This window comes from Pseudophryne corroboree, chromosome 1 (assembly GCF_028390025.1).
Source record: "Pseudophryne corroboree isolate aPseCor3 chromosome 1, aPseCor3.hap2, whole genome shotgun sequence".
NCBI classification, from domain to species: Eukaryota; Metazoa; Chordata; class Amphibia; order Anura; family Myobatrachidae; genus Pseudophryne; species Pseudophryne corroboree.
In genome coordinates this window covers 52,072,342-52,087,491 of record NC_086444.1, presented here as the reverse complement: position 1 = coordinate 52,087,491, position 15,150 = coordinate 52,072,342, and the positions used below count along the sequence as shown (strand labels likewise).

Sequence of the window (15,150 nt, the reverse complement as noted above, 5' to 3'; positions counted from 1 at the left end):
AGAGAGAGAGAGAGAGAAAGAGAGGTGAGGTGAGTACAAGAGAGACAGAGATGAAGACAAGAGAGAAAGGAGAGGAGAAGATAGAGAGAGACAGTCAGCTAGGGATGCTGCTCTGAAAGAGAGAGAGAGACAGAGAGAGAGAGGTGAGGATGAGAGAGAGGTGAAGACAAGAGAGAGAAAGGTGAGGACAAGAGTGAGAGAGAGAGGCGAGGATGAGGGAGAGTGAGAGAGAGAGGTGAGGATGAGGGAGAGTGAGAGAGAGGTGAGGATGAGAGAGAGAAAGGTGAGGATGAGGGAGAGTGAGAGAGAGGTGAGGAAAAGAGAGTGAGGTAAGGACGAGAGAGAGGAGAGGACAAGAGAGAGAGGTGAGGACAAGAGACAATGAGAGTTGAGGACAAGAGAGAGAGGGCCGGATGTACCAACCATGTGAGGTACATCTCGCCACTTACCACGCCACTACTTATCGCATATTTACCAATATATGCGATTAGTATCGCAAAGGGCAGCTCTCCCCGATAAGAGCTGCCCTTTGCGATGGCCGCCGGTTCCTGGAATCCCCGGTTTATGACTCTACGACTGTGGGGGATGCTGGGAGGGATCCAATCAGATCCCTCTGACAGCACCGATGCAGAAAGAAGCCCATAGTTTTCCTCTGCATCTGAAACATGGTGGCCAGGTGTTAGTACTTACGGAAATTCAGTAAAACCCTGAAAAATGGGTTTTTACTGCATTTCCCTGTTAGTACATCCCGCCCAGAGAGAGAGAAGTGAGGACAAGGGAGAGAGACAGAGAGAGGAGAGGACAAGAGAAAGAGACAGTCAGCCAGGGCGAGTATACACCCACACTCATCCTGGCGGGGGGCTGGCACACAGATCTCCTTTCCCCCAGCTATAGTAGGTACTTCCAGGCTGCTGCTATGCAACTGCTGGGGCCGGGATCCGGGACTACATGGGTGATGGGTCTCCTCCTCAGGGCTAGAGTCTCAGACAGGCTGCTGCAGATCGCGTGTTTGTGAGCAGCCGGACACGTGTAATGCCACCACCGTCACCCAGCGCCATGTTGTTGCTGTTCCTCAGTCTTCTCTATACCGCGGCTGCCCCCGGAATGCCGTACAGGATGATGTCACGCCTGCACCAAGCACATGTGCGGAATAAAGGCAGTCAGGTCATGGCATAGGGCCCAATTCAGACCTGGATGCTGCAGCCGCAGCGGTCGCAGGCTGAAGCCCAGTGAGGTGTGTACATGCGCAGCAGCCATACTGCGCATGCGGACACAGTGAGATGCAAAGGCATCTCACTTGTGCGACTGCCTGAGGCGGTCGCGGGGCAGTCGGGGGCATGTCTGCGGCATTGAGATGGCATTGCGGCGGCACTGGGGGGCCGTGGTCCGGACAGCGCAAGCCAAAGACATGACGGGTAGTCGCCTGCCTTCACAGGGAGCTACTTAGGCAGGGAGCTACTCGGCAGGTGCAAAAGCGCCACTATGCAATGCTTTCGCACATCTGCAGGGAGGGGGGGCTAGGGCCTGGCATGCAGGACGGACTGTGCTGGGCATCCCCCCGCATGTCAGAGAAAATGATCATACAGATGGAGCCTCGCTCATCTAGCCTTCTCTGCTGCACCATGGTGCACCATTCCTTATTAGCATAAGCCTTTCATCTATTGTTCTCAGCTGCAATACAATACAGAGAGAACAATACAGCAGGGGATTGAGGGGGTCATTCCGAGTTGATCGATCATGTTCCCTGACATGCCGGGGGTTGGCCCAGCACAGGGCTAGTCCGCCCAGCATGTCAGTGCCGTCCCCCCGCACAAATACAAAAGCATCGCACAGCGGCGATGCCTTTGTATTTGAGGAGTAACTCCAAGCCAGCGCAGCTCCTGCGGCTGGCCGGGATTTAATTGTCGCAGCCGCCGCGGCCCACCCCCCGCAACGGTCCGGCCATGCCTGCGTTGGCCGGACCGCTCCCCCTAAACGGCGGATTAACGCCGCCATTCAGCCCCCTCCCGCCCAGCGACTGCCTCTGTCTCAGAGGCGATAGCTAGGCAACGAAAGCATGCGCAGTTCCGACCCGATCACTGTGCTGCAACAAACTGCAGCGAGCGATCGGGTCGGAATGACCCCCTAAATCATTACAGCAGGGGATTAAGTCTGACTGCACTGGCTCAGATAAGCCTATTAAAGGGATAGATGAGCAGGGCTCCATCTGTACATGTGCATTTTTTCACACATCTACGATCAGGCATGACTCTCCCCCATAATCACTTGAAGGGGTTTCCTAGACGGATGCAAGGAGAAAATATATATCTCCTTTTTGGGGGGTACGCTTTGTAATTGATTACTAAGTACAGCATGGGGTCAGTGCAAAAAGCCTTGGAACAGTTAGTCCCCTAATATTGCCTTTGGTTTAATCTCTCCCTTGTACATTTTTAGCCATGCAAGATCTCCACATGTGGACTAAGTATTGGCTTCAAGCACCTTGTCCCCGTTCCAGTGACTATTTTCTTGAACCTTCTCAGATCTTACAAGACCAATTCAGACCTTATAATAACATGTCACAACTCTCATTTTCTTCAAACCCGATATGCAAATGTTTGCCAGTAACGTAACTCCTTGGAGTTCCGTCGTGCCCTGGGTTTTGCAGTTCTCACGTTCTCCACGAAAATATCTTTGTGAACCTTCTGGTCCCAGGGACAGTTATATCCACTGGCGTGCGCAGCACATTTTATTAGGGGGTGCACTATCGGAGGGGTGTGTCTAGCACCGCCTTTTGGGCGTGTCTAGCACCATCTATTGATGGTCAACGCATATAAAATATCCACCCTTGTACCAATCCTGATAAAGCAGATACATTGTCAGATGTTGTGGTGTGCACCAAACAAACACCCCTGATGGCACTCACTGCAATTACACTGCTCCTCCTTAGCCTGGTCTGGCTCCCCCTCTCTTTCACCTGCAAGCTGCAGCAGCTTACTTACAAGTCAGTCACTCACTGACACGGACAGTCGCAGACTAGTATTGCCGCTGCTGGAAAGACGAGTGACGTGTCAATGCTGCTGCTGGCCGCCTGCCAGTATTGAATTTGTCTTCCTAAGAGGAACACTGGCTGCATGCTGCTCCGCATCAGTGGCTGGTGTTGGCATAGCATAGAAGGAGAGAGGTGTGTATGTGGCGGGTGTGGCACCCTTGATTAACCCAGGCATCAATAATGCAGTCCTGACAGGGTGCAGCGCAGAGGGGACAGTAATCAGCCTGCTCGGTGATCACTGCATCGGGCATGTGAGATCGGGGTGCCTGTGCGCACCAGGCACCCCCCCTGCGCACACCTATGGTTATATCCCACCGATTGCAGGTCACATACTTCAGATTTTTTTTATTACTGTGAAATGGATACACTTCTCATATAGGACAGGAGACAGATCCGCCTGGAGCAGGTAGGGATTTCAGTCACTGAGGTCACCAAGGTAGACCTGGGAGCTGTGTTACATCTGAAGATACTCGCAGCAGAGCAGCTGAACAGAGTGAAGGCAAGTATTGGAGTTCTTAGGATAATCGAGGTCACAAGTTGAGGTCAGGATTAGAGAGTTAGAGAGAGCTGAATGGCCGAGGTCACTGGCTAGGTCAATGGTAAGAGAAAACAGACTCTCTAGACGGGCAAAAGTTCAGCAACATATTGTAGCAGCAACAGGCAGGTGGTGTTCTCCCAGCATACTGTATACTGATACTCTACTACTGTATAATTAATCTAAATCGCAACACAACATCGATTAAGATCGCATTAAAATGAATTAAATCTACCCCTGTGATGTTAGAATCATCTGCCGAATACAGGAACGTTCCAGGGCAACAGTTGCAGCCACAAACAAACATACTGTATGACATCACTGCGTAATTACATCACTTGCACCGACAACGCAACACTAGTACTTAGACATGTCTTTGGCGCAGAAGGGGCTGGGAGCACTCACGCACACCCTGGGGGCATTGTTCATTTAAGTTATATACTGTTACACACATTATTGCTCTTAGATGGAAACAGCAAGCTGTTTCTCGTTTCTTTATACATTATTATACTATAGTATAAGTCACACTCTACTTGTGAAATCATGTCATAATTATATGTGCACTCAATGGGTCTGATTCGTGTTAGTAAGTACAGCAATAAAAGCAAGTAACTGGAACAAACCATGTTGCCACGCACAGGGAGCAAATATATTTATATTGTTTCTGTGCAGGGTAAATACTGGCTGCTTTTGCATGTAGCCCACAAATGTAAGACATCTTTATTTTTTACACTGCAGTTTAGATTTCAGTTTGAACACACCCCACCCAAATCTAACTCTCTGCACATATTACATCTGCCCCACCTGCAGTACAGCATGGCATTGTCCAGTTGTGTGCTCTTTTGTTTTTTTGAGTCAGGCCCAATATCTGCCCTGTCAGGTACACCTTACTAGTACTGGGTAGGACAGACCTTTAACTTCAAAATAGCCAGGAGTCTTCGGACATTGATACAACAAGTTGCTGGAAACATTGCATAAAGACTCTTTCCGGGGCGGTGACAGGTAGGTGCCATAGCGCAGGTGTGCCGGCGAAAGCGGCTGCGTATACAGGCGCTGAACCGCCCACATAGGAAGCCATACTTGCATGGGGAAACTGTATCTGCCATAGGGAAGGAGCAAGTTTTGATGGCACAACCGTTGGTGGCGTCTAAGGACTTACCAATCAGTATTACAGGGTGTATGAACGCTGACAGTGGGCATCTCAGCCCTTGCACAGTTATACGCAGGAATGTACACCAGGGAAGGGCTTTGTAGAAGCATTTGCATAAAGTCGCACCCTTGGGGGCTCCAGAGGTGGGGCTGCAGCGCAGTCCAAATTTCAAATAGGGAAGCCACCCCAACTGTCATCCCAAACTGACTCACTGGCTCCTCTATTTGAACTTTGGGCTTTGCTGGCCTGGGGGGTCCTGTTCTCTGGACTTGAACCTTAGGAATGTTAGGGACCCACCCGATGAAGTCACCCGTTCATGGTAGGTGGGACCATAGTTTTGGCCTAAAATTATGCTAAGACCTCAATTTTACTCCATGTTAAATTGCACAGTTTATTATAATTATTCTGATTAGCAGTGTTCTTAGTGTGCACCTGCACTTTCTCTTTTTAATCTGTGTGGAACTACAAGCCTCAGCATGGTAGCACCTCTTAGTATGTTTAGAATTAAGATGTGCCATCTAAATTAGCCAGATAATTAGCTGGGAGAGGGCCAGCAATGGCCACCGCAGAAACGTGGTCAGCGGGACCGCACAGGAACAGCAGCACTACGCTGAGCACACTGCATCTGGCCGTAAGAATCGCTTCCTGCAGGGCCGGAATGGCCATCTGGCACTTCTGGCAAATGCCAAAAGGGACAATGGTCTGGTGGGCCGGTCTGGTCCACAGAGAGCCGCTGTCAGACGTGCCCCATTGCTAAGCCTGACTCGTGACACGCCCCCATTTGTAGTGCCCGCGCGGCCTTTACACGGTGTGCGCGCCCCCTTTCTCGTGTGCGATGGAGTCCCCAGTCCGTCTCTGGCTTCCTGTAATGAAATTCTGGGTGCTAATATCTCACCCGGATCGCATTATGGCAATGCAAATCTTCATAAATGGACCCCTTTGTGAGTTACTTTCACCTTTCGGCTTGAACCAGTCTGATCATTCCTATCTGACCTCTCTCACCATAATGCAGGTTATGTTTTGCACAACACTCTCTGTAAACTATAAAGACTGTTGTGTGTGAAAACCCCAGGAGACTTTAGTAAATACATTCCCATGACTTCAACAGCTTTCTGCTTAGCAGAGCAGCAGTGAATCAATGCTGTTCACATGCACGCGTGATTTATTACATGGAGAGGAGCACTGGGGGCATAGGCCAGCAGCTCCCTGAGTGCTGGGCATGCCCCCACAGTGACAAAAATGGGGGGATGGCTCATGGCTACAGCATTTCCCACAAAGCCACATCCACTGACACAAGGTTACGCCCACTTGTTCCTCTGCAAAGTCACGAATTCGCCTTACAAGACTTTGGGGTCTATTCATGATGCAGTGGAAAATGTGGAGAAGTGAGCCAGTGGAGAAGTTGCCCATGGCAACCAATCAGCATTGAAGTAACATTTATCATTTGCATACTATAAAATTATACAGAGCATCTGATTAGTTGCCATGGGCAACTTCTCCGCACTTTTCACTGCTTCATGAATAGACCCCTTTGGGAGGTATGATATGATATGATAAAAGGTTAGGAAAAACCCCTATTTTTCCAGTTTGGATTGAAATTTACGCAGGTTAATGTCTCAGTGAGCTCTGATGCTAAAACATAGACCAAATTAACAACTGAAGATAGACAATACATAAATTATTTTAACAAAATGTAATATACATTTTTGGCTCATCAAATTAGCCGCCTCTTGTAGATATAACCGGGGAACACACCAGTGAGGGTCTTTCTACAATGGGAATCATATTGTTCAGGAAGTTCTTTCTTAAACTGTTCCAGAAGTTCCCACAAATGTGCTGCTGCACCTGTAGGTTGGTTTTGCTGTCACCCTTGTGTCCACTTCATTCCAAACCAGCTGGATAGGGTGTAAATCTGAAGACTGTTCTGTCTGTTCCATGATTTGTAGCCTTCGTCTTGTTCTTTTCCTTGAATCTAGTTCAGACATAGCCCAGGGGTATGTTATGGGTCAATATCTTGCTAAATGGACCCTTGACCAACTAGGAATAGACTAGAGAGTATTGCATGGTGCTGTGGTAGCCCGTTTGGTTCAAGGTGTCAGTTGCTATGCAAGTCGCTAACTTGGGATCCAGCAAAAGAGCATCAGACCATCCCGCTCCTCCTCCATGGGATAACTTTAGTGCTTACATAATAAAAGCAAAACGGAATTAAATGGAAGGACACACTACGCGTTTTATCAGGGATGTCTCCATCCATATTTGATGAGGAAATTCTTAGTATCCAAGTAATTTATTCTATATGAACACATAGACAGCCCAAATTTAGACTCACAGGGATATCTGACCAATGTCTTGGTTTAAACCAATCAAGACAGTGTGGGGCGGGATTAGGAAGCACAGCTGCACAAAGCCAGGAGGTCACTGTTTAACCTTTTACAAAATAAATAATTGACATCTTGTCCACAAAGATCCGATTCCCATATAAATATATTTTGTCACTGTACCTGTTCAGGACACTAAGTTCGCCCCCAATTCATAGTCACTTTAAATGTCATTACTCATAAGAGTCACATTGAGAGGTTAAACAGTAACTCTCTAAATATTCATCTCACTTATTCCATCAGCAAAACAACTGTGAATCCTTTGGATCTCACTGTATATATTCATGAAGCTAAATTTTAGACTAGAACTTCAATCAAACCTACATCCTGCAATTCATCCAATGAAGTTAGTAGTTATCATCATAACCAGTGGACAAATAGTATGCCAGGCAGCCAGTTTAAAAGGATGAAAATGAATTGCGCTAAGGAAAGAGCTTTGAAAGAACAAGCAGGTGAGGTACGCTGCCAGCTTTTGAAAAAGGATAATTATTACCAGTTATTTATATAGCGCACACATATTCCGCAGCACTTTACAGAGAATATTTGGCCATTCATTTCAGTTCCTGCCCCAGTGGAGCTTACAATCTATCACATGTACACACAGACACATTCACGCTAGTGTTAATTTTGTTGGGAGCCAATTAACCTACCAGTATATTTTTGGATTGTGGGAGGAAACCGGAGTACCCAGAGGAAACCCACACAAGTACAGGGAGAATATACAAACTCCACACAGTTAGGGCCATGGTGGGAATCGAACACATGACCTCAGTGCTGTGAGGCAGTAATGCTAACCATTACACCGTCCTTACTGCCCAATGAATAGGTGAATGTGTGTTGGACTTGCCATACATGTTATTCCCACGAGGTTCCGTTATGACTTTGGGGCTGATGCCTAGGTGGGTGCAAAAGCCCCTGCAGCTGTGTCTACTGGCCATCACCCACGCAAATGCTGCTGCAAACTTTTTCCTTGGCGTACATCTGTGTGTCTGAAGTACTGATCTAAACATAAAAAGCCATTTAGATCGGGAGGGGGGGGGGGGCAGTTGAGGAGAAGGCATCTTACCTTACTTCATCTGGGATGTGGGTCCCTCCTCCTTGGTTGGTGACATCTTTCCAGTGATATTGAGGAAGATGGCGCATGTGTACTGGAGACCAGTAGGGAGCAGCGCCATCATCCAGAAGTTGTCACTGGGAAGATGGCGCTGCAGAGGAGGAGGGACCCGCTTCCCAGATCAAGGTAAGTATACTTGGGTGAAGGGGGGATGCTGCAGGGCCTTGTTTAGTACCCACATCTTCTCAGCACCAAGGACGGCTACCAAGGAGGGATCAGAGAAACAATATGATTTACGTATATATATTTTACAATTTGCAACCAGACATTAAATGCATTGTGCCTGATATTCTGATTGATCGGGTAACTTATCTCTTAAATATACAGTACATATGAGAGTTTGAAAGTTTCAGCGAAATAATGGAACAAATATTTTACCGCTGCTAGCAATGGGAGATTAATGAGTCTCTCCTTCTATATAAAATGTCAAATGATGTATTTCCCGTAGCCTTGAAAATGACTGTAAGAGATGAAACGCGTAAGAAAATATTGATCCAAGCTCGATGCTGATCTGGTTCTCTTCAATTGATGCGGAAAGTACACTCCTAGACTCCAGGCAAAATCACATCATTATTGTGACGGAAACACTTCTCTGTTAGCAAAAGTGAGAAGGAAAACTTGCAGTACCTACAAGGGGCCATTGCTCAATGTTTTTATAACACCTAGGCTACTGCCTACATCTACATCCCCCCTTGATCTGTTATTTTAGAAACATAGTAAAAAAAAGTCAATAAGATTTGTTTGGCATGATCTCCTCCCAGTAAATCTATGCTGTTTGGGATTCTGTAAATTGTTTGAGTTAAAATATTCCACAACTCTTTCTTTTAATAGTATTCCCATTACTTTCCCTACTACAGATGTAAGGCTTACTGGTCTATAGTTAGTTAGTTACTTACTTGCTTCTTCCTCGCTTCCACTTTTGTGCAGTGGAACTACATTCGCTCTTTTCCAGTCCTCTGGAATTGCACCTGTAGATAGTGACTGGTGTAATAATTCTGTTAATGGTGCCAGCACATCTTTTAGCTCTTTCAGTTTCCTTGGATGTATCCCATTTTGCCCCATTGACTTATCCACTTTGAGTCTTGAGAGTTCTGTTAGGACCTTCTCCTCTGTAAATGTACTTTCATCTACCTACCTTTTATGAATGTCCTTGCAACTTAAATGTGGCCTCTTCTCTTCTCCTTCTGTAGTGAATACTGACCAAAAATTATTATTTAGATGATCTGCTATTGAATGGTCTCCCTCCACCAAATTCTCACTCTCTGTCTTAAGTCTTATTGTTCCTCCATTTGATTTTATCTTTTCACTCGTATACTTTAAAAGGTTTTGCCCCCTTTATGTACTGACTGGGCCATTTTCTCTTCAACTTCTGCCTTTGCATGCCTGATCACCTTCTTAGCCATCTTCCGTCTGGAAAGATACACCTCTTTGTCATTTTTATTTTGTGTCTATCTATATTTCCTAAAGCCCATCTTTTTTTATTTCACACTAGTTGATACCTCTTTTGTGAACCTTTTCCTGTTGCTTTTCCTAACCCTTTTGATACAAAGATCTGTTGCTTTTAGTATTGCCCTTTTTAGTTTTTCCCATCTCTCCTGCATTCCTTTCAAGTTCCTCCAATCCACCAATGAATTACTAAAACATCTCCCCATTTTTGCAAAGTCAGCCTCCCTAAACTCCAACACCTTTGTTTTTGTGTGGCACAAACGGGACTCTGTCTTTATACTAAACCATACTGCTTGACGGTCACTGGATTTTAGGTTCTCACCCACATATATGTCTGCTATCCTGTCACCATTTGTGAGTATTAAATCTAATATTGTGTCTTTGTGAATGTGGGCTCCCTCACCAATTACTTGAGGGATGCTCCCAATAAGGAATTTAGAAATTTGACACATGTAGTTGCATACCTCCAGTGTCGGACTGGGGCATAAAGGGCCCACCGGGGAATGCAGTGGGAGGGGCCCATGTTTAGGGGTGTGGTCAGTCTCCAGAGGGTGTGTGGCCAACCATTACATTGGATTGCCTAACCATTAGTGAGTGTATGGGCTGGGTCCCTTGACAAATATATAAATACTTCTAGTGCATGCATGATAATGTACCAGATAAATATTGGCAATGCACTGTAGAGAATATATTATAGTCCTGTGTAGTATACGGTAACATATGTATAATGTATAATTCATGTGCAGTCTGGAACCTGATCACTGGAGAAGGATGAGGGGGCCCAGGCAGTGGGGCCCACCGGTGGTTTCCCCTGTGGGCCAGTTCGACCCTGCATACCTCCCAACATGACCCTCTCCAGGAGGGACAGAATGCTCTGCTCCTGGACTTCCCTCTTCATTTATGATTGCCATCACTTGTGCTGAAACACCTTTCTTATCCATTAACCTGTTCAAAACAGGTTCCGGCAATAATAAATTAAGAGGAAAGTCCAGGAGCAGAACATTCTGTCCCTCCTGGAGAGGATCATGTTGGTATGTATGTAGCTGAACTTGCAAAAGACCGCTTTACGGGGGTCATTCCAAGTTGATCGCTAGGTGAAAATGTTTGCTGCGCAGCGATGTTGCAAAAAAAACCCGGCACTTCTGCGCATGCGTATGCGGTGCAAAGCGCACGCACAACGTACTTTCACAATGGGAAAAGTATTTTTACACAAGGTCTAGTGAAGCTTTTCAGTCGCAGTGCTGGCCGCAGAGTGACTGACAGGAAGGGGGCGTTTCTGGGTGCCAACTGACCGTTTTCAGGGAGTGATCGAAAAAATGCAGGTGTGCCAGGAAAAACGCAGGCGTGGCTGGACGAACGCAGGGCGTGTTTGTGACGTCAAATCCGGAACTAAACAGTCTGAAGTGATCGCAATCTAGGAGTAGGTCTGGAGCTACTCTGAAACTGCACCATTTTTTCTTGTAGCCGCTCTGCGATCCTTTCGTTCGCACTTCTGCTAAGCTAAGATACACTCCCAGTGGGCGGCGGCTTAGCATTTGCACGGCTGCTAAAAACAGCTAGCGAGCGATCAACTCGGAATGTCCTCTACATCAGGTAGATTAAAGCTTTATTCAACAAGATGGAATAGCTTGTGTGCGGATGACCTCATCCATCCACATGTGTTATGGAGCAATCAGCTAATCAGGGACCTCTCCAGATCAGAATCCCAACCTGACTGTCTTGCAAGAAAGTCTGTACAATCTGTCGACACACTCATTGGCTCGCCAGTTGCGTCTACTATGTATTAAGCCTAAAGAAGGCATAAAGAAGTGATAAAGCAATGATAAGTGCAAGATGATAACACACCAGCCAATCAGCTCCAATATGTAAATTGACAGGAGCTGACTGGCTGGTGCATTATGACCTTACCCTTATCACCACTTTATCAGTTCTTTATCCCTTCTCCAGGCTTAATACATCTGCCCCAATGTGTGCTTTGTCTGTATCAACTGATTTATTTTTAATTACACTTTTCTCTAACGCTGAGCAGTTGTTGTTTTTTGTGAGTGTGCATAAAATGCAAACCGAGTTTCCATAACCGGCCTCAGAAATCAGCCATCAGCAAATATTTAATTCCATGCAATCTACATAAAATATTATTGCTGGCGTTGAATCCTGAAAATGCTATTTTTGGGGATGTGCTAAGAGATTTATTAAGGTAGTTGGATCCCGAGTCACTTGACCATAGATGACCCCCCACCCCCAGAATGAATGTAATCTCAGAAATGAATTATAAACATGGACTTTAGAACCTGAATTATTCCAGGCTCCCTTCATGCTTTATTCTAATAGCAACTCAGGTCACCAGGTCAGATGTTATCAATCACACATTATACAATACCTTTCTCCTGGAACACAATGGACTGCTATTACTATTTTATTAGGATTTCAAGAAATGTACATTGTCTTAGTGCTAAGAAAGAAAGAAAGAAAGAAAGAAAGAAAGAAAGAAGAAAAAAAAAAAAGCATTTTGCCTTAGTACAATAAATGATAGTGATAGGCGTTTGGTTTATGCAGAAGAAATTACCTAGGTTTGAAAAAGCTCCAGACTGTGGTAAAGACATGCTACTGTCGGCTCTCGCCCCTTTCCCCTCTGCCACTAGGGGGCGCTGTTGCCCTGGATAAAGTGATTTTCTGCAGCCAGAACAGAGGAAGTGGGTTTATTTGTGATCTGTAGGATGTTTACAAAACAACTGGCTACAAAATTGCAGAGCAGCAGAGTTGAGAGAGAGAGAGAGAGAGAGAGCGCACTGGATACATTGTATCTCTGTGCCTGCTGGGGATGGCAGTGGCAGGCATGGCAGCTCCTTGCATCTGAGCTGTGGAACTGGTTTATTCTAAGTTGCAATAATCATTTTACCGACGATTGCAAAGTGCTGGACAACCGAACCTCGCAGCAGCTGGCCCCTGCTCATTGGGTGCCTCAGTGCCTCATCTCCACGCCTCTGTGGGCTGGGGCTGCCTTCCTCCTGTCTGCAGTGAGCCCGGTGCTGGGCAGGAAGGGCTTCCCAGTTTCCTCCTCCTTCCATGAGACTGGGTTTGTGTGAGAGCTTACAAGCAAGGAGAGCTCAGCTCAGGCAGCAGCTGCAGCAGCAAGCTCAGGGGCTCTGCACACATTCTGCAGCTTTGGGGTGTGCTGCAAGCAGGGTGTGCCCCCACAGATCCCCCACCTACAAGGATTACCCATTCGTTGGAGACCCTAGGAGGCAGCTCGTGGAAGGACTCACCTATTTTATTGTTTCTCTGGACATATCCAAGGGGACCCCTTAATTCTGTTCCTATGAACAAGGGTTTGTAGCCCACCTCTGAGACTCCATGGCGACTACTGTGGCTGAGCCCATTTTTGGGCTTTCCGAGGATGAAGTGAGTACAAATTCTTGGTTCCTCTCCTCCTGCTTTGTGTGCTGTGTGTGGGTCCATTATTTTGTGCCATGAGTAGTGATGGGTATTGCAGTGAGCTTGGTAAACTTCAGATGTCATTAGATATTTAGCACCTTGCACAGTGGAGAGTATGACACTGAGTGGGTCTGTGTATACTGTATCAGTCTTCCAGCCACCCATCCACTCTGTCCCTTTGATGTGTTGGGGATTGTAGTCATTGTGTGAACGCTGGCTGCTGTGTCTGATCAGCAATAATGGGATTTTATAAGAAATCACTGGCCTGTGTAGAGGTGTCATTAGTTGCAGGTCATGGAGTCTCTTGATGTGTTGTGCAGTGTAGGTGTGATGGGTTTAATTTGCAGTATTGCAGTCCATGTTTTACTGTGTGAATCTGGGCACACAAAATGCAGGCCATGTTTACCTGGATGAACTGAAAGCAGAGCTGGCAGGTATTATCCCCCACTAAGAGGTGCAGCAGCAGCTGTGTTGATCCCAGTTTAGCATCCTCTTGCCCCATGTCTGCACACCAGCTGATGGAGGTGAATGCAGGCATGTGTGGGTTTCATTCTCCCTGCTACTGTACAGAAGGTGTGGGATGGGCCCTGTCTGGTGAAGCATTATTTAGTTGAACTGGTGTTTGAACATGACACATCTCAGCAGGGCAGTGTCAGTGTCACTCCCCCCCAGCAATCAGGGTGTGTGATCAGTCACCTGGGAATTACACATCCAGGCTCTCTGCAGCAGTTCACAGATAAGGCTCATTCACATTCCTGATAGATGCTACCAGCGTATGAAGCCCAGGGGCTGGCCTGTGTAGGTGGGCTATACCAGGTGACATACTGTATAGAAGATTGGTCCATTCCTGGCATCTTTCTTCTTACCTTTCCAGTAACAAAATAACAACACATACAGCGGTGCCCCCAATATGTATACACACTCTGATTTATTCTAAATCCAAAGTTTATTAAGATATATTTTAAGTTTTATAATCCGAGTTGAAGAAGACAAATTCAGAATTCTTTGGGTTTATCGTAGGTGTTTGAATTGATGACGTTGTGTTAGAGGCACCGCTGGTAACACGGAGGGATGGAATCACAGATCATTTCAATTGGTATTTGGGTGCATTTTGTGTCAGTTGCTGCCCCCAACTTACTGAGTGTTGCAGGATTTGTGCTATAAACCTTATCTTTGACGTAGCCCCATTAAAAAATAAAATAAAAAAAAAGTGAGTTATAATAATTCAAAGTGTGTATACATTTTTTTTTTTTGGGTGGGGTACCCTGTATATCTGTATACAGTTTATCTGTGTTATATGGATGTTTTTAGTTGAAAAGGAAATGCTCAGATCTGTCTATGGTTTTTACAAATATTCGGAAGACCGTATAAAGCAGTCATGTGTAGGTGGATTTACATACATACATACATACATACATACATACATACATACATACATACATTATTTATTACCAGTTATTTATATAGCGCACACATATTCCGCAGCATTTGACAGAGAATATTTGGCCATTCACATCAGTCCCCGCCCCAGTGGAGCTCTACACTACCTCACATACACGCTAAGGTTAATTTTGTTGGGATCCAATTAGCCTATCGGTATGTTTTTGGATTGTAGGAGGAAACCCATGCAAATACGGGGAGATTATACAAACTCCACACAGTTGGGGTCATGGTGGGAATCGAACCCATGACCTCAGTGCTGTGAGGCAGTAATGCTAACCATTACACCATCTGTATACATACATACATACATACATACATACATACATACATACATACTTACTTACATGTCCATAAGTGTCGAATCCCTTCTAAAAAGGAAATGAGTAAGGAAATATGAATCCAGTGTCTACACATATGATCTGGGAGTAGGGGGAAACTTTTTAGGGTATGGCAGCATGTCGTGTGTATATTATATAATATTATTTTTGTGGGACTCTTCTGTACTTAAACAGTATCCACTCAAGTATTTGAGGTAGGCAATACGCGCAAACATGCTGGGACTTGTGGTTCCATCATAACTGGGTAGTCATGGAAGAGTAGATCTACACATAAGAGACATAA

The 15,150-nt window shown here is 45.8% G+C and overlaps 1 protein-coding gene across 4 annotated transcripts in view; it reads left to right on the top strand.

Moving 5' to 3' along the window:
* Window positions 1-12,418: 12,418 nt before the first annotated feature.
* The window catches only part of NEDD4L (NEDD4 like E3 ubiquitin protein ligase), a 642,187-nt gene continuing 639,455 nt past the window's right edge, over window positions 12,419-15,150 (top strand). Inside the window, exon 1 of one of the 4 annotated variants that reach the window (XM_063959562.1) lies at window positions 12,419-13,053. In XM_063959562.1, coding sequence (XP_063815632.1) covers window positions 13,006-13,053 — 48 coding nt within the window. In that variant the 5' untranslated portion in view covers window positions 12,419-13,005. The remainder of the gene's footprint in view (window positions 13,054-15,150) is intronic. The other 3 variants (XM_063959571.1, XM_063959604.1, XM_063959578.1) reach the window with 3 other exon arrangements.